Source organism: Cupressus sempervirens, chromosome 10 (genome assembly GCF_028749045.1).
Source record: "Cupressus sempervirens isolate cs-2001-9-10 chromosome 10, ASM2874904v1, whole genome shotgun sequence".
NCBI lineage: Eukaryota > Viridiplantae > Streptophyta > Pinopsida > Cupressales > Cupressaceae > Cupressus > Cupressus sempervirens.
In genome coordinates, this window is record NC_143127.1 from 190,160,213 (window position 1) to 190,168,675 (window position 8,463).

The following is an 8,463-nucleotide window of genomic DNA, read 5'->3' on the forward strand; positions in this document are numbered from 1 at the left end:
TTTAGCTAATTAGTGAAATGCAAGTTAAGAAAATAACCATAGAAGGGGACTCCAAATTAATTATTGATAAAGTAAATGGAGTTTCCCAACTAAGCTAGAATATTCAAATTATCATCATGGACATTAGGCACATTTTAGATGGGATAGAGAATGTCCACCTGCAGCACATCTACAGAGAAGGAAATATGGTGGCCAATGCTACTACTGCCATGGGGTTTGAATTAATGGCAGTCATGTGATGGAGAAACATGGAAGAGCTAAATGTGGAAATTAAGTCTTTGATATGCAAGGAAAGAGGGGGGAGTATTAAGTAATTATGGCTACAAAAATAAAGGCCGGGGCCAAATTTGGCAATTTCTTCCTTAGAAAGTCAAAATTCGCTAAATCTAATAAAAGTTTTAGGGGAATGAGGAGAACACATGGCCTTGAAAATGGGATAATGAATGAATGCAAATTAAGGAGTTTCATTTTTCCATTATGATAACATAATGCGAAATTTAAATTACTTCCCCTTTGAAAGTATGAATAGTATCATTATTCAGACTGTCAGAGATTTTAGGGATGTAAAAATTATGATGTTAAGCATGCACAAATCCCATAATGAATTTGTATGGGATTTTGAAGTATCCCAAAAATAGGCTTGTAAAATTATATTGTTTATTGCAAAGAGGCTCAAGGCCAATATTATTCATAGTGATATTGAAGACAAGGAGGTTCAGATGTGCATCACTAAGGTGGGGGAATCGGAAAAAGGTAGGGAAGAAATGGGTGGAGATTTGAATAGGCTGGAGCCCACAAAAATGGAAAATTTCAAAGGCAAGATGGCTACTTGGTTCTTGTTAAAGGAAGGAGGATTTTTGCCTTACATCCAGGCGATGGCAAGGTATGGTGAGAATTGTGCTCTCTAATTTGTTAATGGGTGGAATGACCGCAAGGTAACCATAAATGGCATCACATTTCAAGTGAATGAGGAAGTAATTGCAATGGCCACCAGGTTATCTATGAACGGGAAAAAATGGAGGAAGGTCACGAAAATGATAGATGAGGCCAGTATGAGCAATTTTTTCACTAATGACAAAGAACTAGTGCGCTACAGAGGAGGATTTAAGAAGGATAAGTTGCTAACCCCATGGGATGATGTCTACTTGGTGCTCATGAAATACCTTACATTGGAGGGCAAGTTTGGAGTTTACTACTTCTACCACTTTCCCCTCTTGAACCATTTTAGAAATAGGGATTTTATTTCTATCCCATTTTTTCTGTTACATTCTCTAGAGGATATGGTTAGTGATGTTAGGGAGAAGAGGAACAAGGGGCATAATTTCACAATTATTCACCAAGGCCTGATCTTTCGCTTGTACCAATTCCATCTTGCCCTTTGCCCCTAGGGTGGTGGTGGTTGACAACTAGTGCCACTATTCGAGTTCCCCTCTAAGTACTAGCACTAGTACTAGAATTCATACCCTATGGCCTTCCTCTAGTTGTGAAAATAAGAAAAAGAAGAACCTTGAAGTGGTTATTGAACAAAAGGGTGGTAAAAAGATTAAAGTCAAAAAATAGGTGGAAGTGGAAGAGGAGGACTCAGAGGAGGAGGGAAGAGGAAAAGGTAGGAGAAGATCAGGAAGACTAGCCCAATCCCAAGCAAGGTATAAGCAAAAATCTAATAGAATTAGGGTTGAAGAGGTGGAGGAGAGCTATGAGAATAATGACAAGGAGAGGGAGGAGGAGAATAACTCTGACTCCAAGAGAGAAAAAGGGAAAGAGGAGATAGAAAAAAGTGAGAATTCTGTTGATAATTTTGTTGATAATGCCCAGATGTCTAATAGGAACACTCAGGTGTCTACTAGAAATGCCATCACTATGGAGACTACCCATGTTTCTGCCAGCTTTACCCTGCAACCCATTACTTTCTATGAAGATAGTAGCAAAGTGGATACCTCCCCCATTACCATTTCCTCCCCGGGCAAAGAAAAATCCAAGGTTTTTACTAACCTGAAGATTTTGCAAGATGATAACTAGGCGGAAAAAGCTAAAGAGGAAGTTAAGAAGGTAGAAACTAAAAAAAAGGAAAAGGTTTAGGAGCAAAAAGAGGTGATTGTCCAACTAGATCAAAGGATTAAAATTTTAGAGGAAGGGTACTACACCTTCTCTAAATTTTCCCTAAAGGTCACTCATGCTGCAACTACCACCCTCCAATTACTGGCACAGGAGAAAGAAGAAACATGGATGGACATGGAGGATCATAAGCTCCTCTATAAGTTTCTTGCTGATGATTGGGCTTGGGTTTTACTAGCTAGGAAGGGAAAGGAAAAAATTGCGAAATAAGTTAGTAATTTTAAGGGATCATTGGATCCTAGTTGTTTTATGTTATCTTGTTGTTACTTGGTTTGTTGGTATCCAGCTATTACTCAGACATGGATTGGCCTGGTTGTGCCAACAATTTTATATTATGGACTACAGTAGTATGGTTAACATTATAGACTTCTACTATAGATTAGATGTTTCTATTCATAGTAGTATGTTGGTTAGTAGTTTGGGTAGAAATATAGCAATTAAGTTGCTTCTTAGTTTGTTTTTGCTTTAGTAATATTTTTTGTTGATTTTTGTTGGTGATGTGTTGGTTACCAACCTTTTGGTTGTAAGGGCCGACCCCCTTGATTTTTTATCACTTTTTATTTCAAAAAAATAGACTATACTTAATAGATTTTTTATTGAAGTTAAACTATAATAGAATGCTTAAACATTAAACACTAGAGACTTTGATTCATAGACTAGTAAAAATTGATTTAACTCTTTTAAAGTTAAAATAGATACCAACATAATTAACATAAGACTCTATAATTAGATACGAACATAGTTAACATAAGACACTCAAATATTGGATCAGCTCCCTTTTCTTAATATCCAAAACATAAACATGAGACTCTAAAACGCAATATATCTATCAAGATCGATCTTTCTAAGATGCGAAATAACTTTCCATTGTATAGATGGTTTGCAGAAGTGTGAGGACTAAAAGTATTACGGCTGCCACCATGGAGATGACATACCATGGACTCGAACAATGCTCTTTCCGGAACTCGCTCATCCACACTTTGACCTTGCTGTTGTAATGTCTGTTCACATCTTTCAAAATATCTTTAAATTCATCGTCGTCCGTGATCTCGACACACAGGGCATTGAACATTATAGCTACTTCCTTATCACTACCTAGAAGATTCTTAATGATCTTAGCTTCCCTGAACAGCCCGACATCCTCCCTGGAGTCAATTAAGTAATTCATCATACGCACGTAGCGTGATATTGCTCCCTTAGCTTGGGAGCCTTTCTTCCTCTGACACTCTTCCAGAGCAATGAGATTTCTCAGGAATATTTCTGTGTTATCATAAATCCTGATTTGAGGGAGGAAAAGTTTACTGCTTCGGAAAAATCGACGCTCAAAATGGACTCTTCCTGCATTGTCCCGCTCCAATTGAATTCCAGATCGTTGCAACTTTTTAGCTGAAGGTATCATGCTCGTATCTACTTCTACATCTCTACGCCAGCAGCGCCTCTCTGTTGGAGGAGCACCCCCATTGTGATCTGGATTTGACAAGACCTGTGCAATCACCCGCCTTGACAAATCCAACAGATGGAATGCACCTTCCTTAATGTGTGTCTTTATTAATTCTATATTTTTTTCTTTTGTAGTACTATCTACCTCTCTAATTCCCTTGAACGGAAAGCCTTGAAAATAGCTGCCCAAGCACTCGCTCAGACTTTCAGCTAAGAAGGCTACAGGATCTTTCGACTCCAATTCTAGGATCCTTTTCAGAATAAATATAGGAATCTGGTTTTCCATCTTTAAAATGTCCATCATGATCTCTCGTCTTTTAACGTTGTCACCTCTCTCCCTGCAGAAAACAAGGCTGCTGGAATCGGGCAAGTCCATGCGAAGGAACTCGAGAATGAAGCATGCATCCATGGTCATTATCCAGGCAAGCGCATCTCCATCCCATTCAATGGCCGAGTCTTCATAGTAATCTCTGATTTTTTTCTCCTGCTTTTTAACCTCTTCTACTAGCCCTTCTCTGGTCATATGAGGGGTCCTTTCCAAGGCTCTCTCTACCGCTTGGAGCTTAAATTCGTCCATTAGAGTCATCTCCCGGTCTCTCTTGTGATGAAAAGGTCCAAGAAACACAACCAGAGGATCATAAGCTTGTGGTTTGGTTTTCTTTACAGATTCAGGCGCTCGATATATGGATACACCACAGGACGTTTTTATAGGCCTGTACTTTCTAGCTGGCTCACGACCATGTTTTAATTGATCAATCCATGATTCATGTTCTCTGCTCATTTCCAAGCGGATTTCCCTCTTTTGATCATCTTGGATGATTATACTAATACTCCCTTTATTGTTTTCAGCTTCCATTATCAGTTCCTGGAAATCAAACAGTATGATAACTTCAGTAGGAAGAAAGGAGTGGGTAACTGTAGAAACAAATTATATAGGTAAAACATTTAAATATTGATAAGTAGGAGATAATTTCTACACCAAGTTCAAATGTGATTTATATAATGCTGAACATAAAGTTAAAAGAATCTAAAGTAAAATCTAAAAATCTGTGTCTAAGATCTATATACAAGAGTCCAATGAAAATAAAAGTTCAATATATTTTAGAAATTAAAATTAAAAATAAAAACATAAAATGAAAAATTTTAAAACTTTAATTAATTGGAAATAGCCTAGTAAATAAGATCTATTAAAATATAAGAAGAATAAAAAAGAAATAATTAATACATGATTTTAAAAAAAAAAACCACAAAATCATATTATAAAGTAGTTAAAGATAATCTAAATTTGATATAGGGAGAAGATTTCATGAAGTGAAAGCTTTTTCGATTGTCATGACTAAAATATGGTCTTTTGACTTCCATAAATAATCATAAAGAAAATAATTAATTATATTTTTTATTCTCATAATAGTAATATATTATAAATAGGAGTTCAATTATCTAGAATTTTTTTTATTTTTTTAAAATTGTGATTCATACTTAATAATAGAAAGTCAAGAATTTAAATATTAACTATGAGTTTAAGAGTCTTCAACTTTCTAATTGTAAATTTACTTTAAGAATTGTTATAAAAATGTAAAATATTGTATTGATATAAAGCAATTTCATATGAAGAATACATTTAAAATGAGAAAATAATGGTTGTAAATTGTTTTAGCATTGGTGCAAATTCTTTCAAAAAAATGTTTATCAGGACTAAATAATTTAATAATTACTAAATCTAACATTATCTACCCTATTACATATTGTTTCTACAAATGTATCTCTAAAATCATACAATTCTTTTTTTTAAGAAACTCCCTCTTAAGCTTTGAATATTAAACTTTCTTGAATACAAGATGTATATGCATCTTGGTGAAAATCTTTAAAAATATTATAAATATAATTTATAAAATAATATTTTATTTTTTAACAATATTTTTATAAAATCTAATATGTTTGAGATTCTTAAGTGAATATAAAAATATAACAAACCATCCAACAAATATAAAAAGTGCAATATATGATGCACGGAGATCAATTTCAATGTTTGATTAAAATAAAATCTATGAATACTAGCGAAATGTCATTATTTAAAAAATAGGCAGAACAGAACAACATAAATGGAGAGTCATATATTTAAGACTCAGAAGATGATATTAATAATAATAATAATAACAATAATAACAATAATAATAATAAGAATCGGAACAATAAGAATAAGAACAAGAATAAGAACAACAAGAACAAGAACAAGAACAACAAGAACAAGAACAAAAACAAGAACAATAACAAGAACAATAAGAATAAGAACAATAACAATAACAACAACAACAATAAGAATAATAAGAATAAGAACAATAAGAACAAAAAGAATAAGAACAACAAGAATAAGAACAATAAGAAAAAGAAGAATAACAATAACAACAATAACAATAATAATAATAACAATAATAACAATAATAATAATAGTAGTTTATGAGTCATTAATCAATTTACTATATGATAACAGTCACAAATTTTCATGATGCATCTCAAAATTAAACCAAATGCTTAAAGGCAACAAAGTTGCATCATTGTTGAATCTATTACTATATTTATAAAAAAAGTGAACAAAGTTACATCATTGTTGAATCAATTACTACATTTATGAAAAAGTGGGTGTTTTTTAAATCCCTGTATGGTTATAGCCACAATACATACTAGCACTTGCACCTTTGAAGGGTGCGAGGTTCAAGCTAATAGTCTTATATACCTTTCTCGATGTTCTTGAGTAGTTATTAGTTTTTTTGTAATAATATTTAAGTTTTTTAGTTATTAGAATAGATAATTATCATGAGAGATTAGCAAAGAGTCAAGGGACCAAGGAGAGCGATTTTTTGATAGAGTTTATCAACACTACTTTTGATTTTTAATTGAAGATCTCTAAGTTTAAAATTGTTTAAATTTCAATTACATTAAGTAATTTCAATTATAAATGGACTATTTATCTCCATTAAAGGATTCAAATTTTTTTTCCTATGTTGAGTCTCTTCTTTGGATCAATCTTTGATTCCATGCTTTGATTCTTCATCGAAGAGGATGTTTAATTTTGAAATCCTTCATTAAGATCAATACCAACAATCATCATAGAACATATTAGATCAAGTAAGCATTTCCTTGTCATTATTGGTCATATCCAGAGAGAGTTCTGGTTAATTCCATTTCAACAAAGGTTTGATGTGCACTTAGAATGAGAGATTTTTAAAAGGAGGCAGGAAAAGTGTCTTTCAGATATAAAATAGTATAAATTCAAAAACGCTACGGAATAGTGTTTTCCCTATAAATGATCAATTGATTGGTGGAAGCTTATAAGGGTAACCCTAAAAATAAGGATTTTTAGAACGGAAGGATTAATTTAATTGTCATAAAATAGTATAAATTCAAAAACTCCTAAGCTATACGGAATAGTGTTTTCCCTATAAATGATCGATTGATTGGTGGAAGCTTATAAGGGTAAATTTAAAAATAATGATTTATAGAATGGAAGGATTAATTTAATTGTTTGGTGAAAACTCTTAGAAAAGAATAATGACCCAGAGATCTGTCTATAAAATGCTCACTTTTTTATTGGTCCTATATTGGTGAGAGGTATCAGATTGTGTTTGTTTATTTATTTGGTTTTAGTGAATTCAAAATTGGTGCTAAAATAATGTATAGAATGGATAATATTCATAAACAAAATTGAATAAATTTTGAAACCTCCATTAGAATTCATTATCTTATTTCAATCATTTACTCATTAATTTAAATTTCAATAATCTAAATTCTATGAATACAATTTTCAACCAAACAAAGATTAATCCCTACCTAGTTTAAAATTCTAAAGAATTAAAAAAATATTCTTGTAAAAAAGAAGATTAAGAAATAAGAGCTTCGAGCATCAATGAACCATATAATTATGTTTATGTTTTGAAGATCTCGTTGTCCTACCATCCACTTATTAGTGGGGATTCCTTTCATAGAGATCTTTGAGTGGAGGTTGGATATGCTTCAAATTTTATAGAAGGTTATCCTTGGTTTTTTATTTTGCATTCTTATCTATTTATGTTGTTCATTATAATATGAGGGAAAGGGTCCTAATCGTTACAAAAAAAAGTTCAACAAACAACAACTAACAAGAAAATATCAAAACAATAACAACTCATATTAATACATTTAGAAACACAAAAGCCTGAATTTACTACATAATAGTCTAATCTTTAATTACAAAAATATAACCTATCACAATCTATATCCAACTGATCTAATTTATTATTATTGTTGTTATAAACATAAACAAAATAACAACATCAATAAAAAATCTTAATTATCTCCTACCCATATTTTTACCTTTAAAGAAAAGTGTACTAATATAATTAACAAAAGTCATAGTGCCATGCTGTTATGTTTAAAATAGTATTAGAAAAAATTAAACTTAAATAATCTGATTTTTGGCATGCGGTTATGTTTAAACTAGTATTAGAAAAAATTAAACTTAAATAACCTGATCATAAGCAAATTTCTTATTTCTATTGTTGAAAGTATGTGAACATTATTTTTATATTATAGATAAACTCTCTTAATTTTAGACATTTCTATATGTAAACTTTTAGATCTTAAATATTTTATTATACACTTGAACTTAAACAATCATTAAAAAAAAGTACAAAATGTAATCTCAACATATATGCTCTGTTAAACACTGACACCACCAAACAGTAATCTACTCATTTACAAGGGTTTTTACCTTCTAGATATATACAGGCAAGGAACTCAAATTTTTATTTGAGCACATTCAATCTCAAAAGAAAAATTTCATTAAACATTATGATATTTCAATTACAGATATGTCAAAGGTTTAATAAAGTTTGAGAAACAGATAAATAAAAAAATTGATGTTCTGATTAG

General features: G+C 31.7%; 1 protein-coding gene across 1 annotated transcript; it reads right to left on the reverse strand.

Annotated features, from left to right (window-relative positions):
- Window positions 1-2,959: 2,959 nt before the first annotated feature.
- LOC149533283 (putative UPF0481 protein At3g02645) lies at window positions 2,960-4,411 on the reverse strand. Its single transcript, XM_089806994.1, has one exon. The coding sequence runs from the start codon at window positions 4,409-4,411 to the stop codon at window positions 2,960-2,962; it is 1,452 nt and encodes a 483-aa protein (XP_089663120.1).
- Window positions 4,412-8,463: the final 4,052 nt, after the last annotated feature.

Excerpts from the sequence above, each read along its gene's own strand:
- LOC149533283 (XM_089806994.1), bottom strand. The coding sequence starts at position 4,411 with ATGGAAGCTGAAAACAATAAAGGGAGTATTAGTATAATCATCCAAGAT.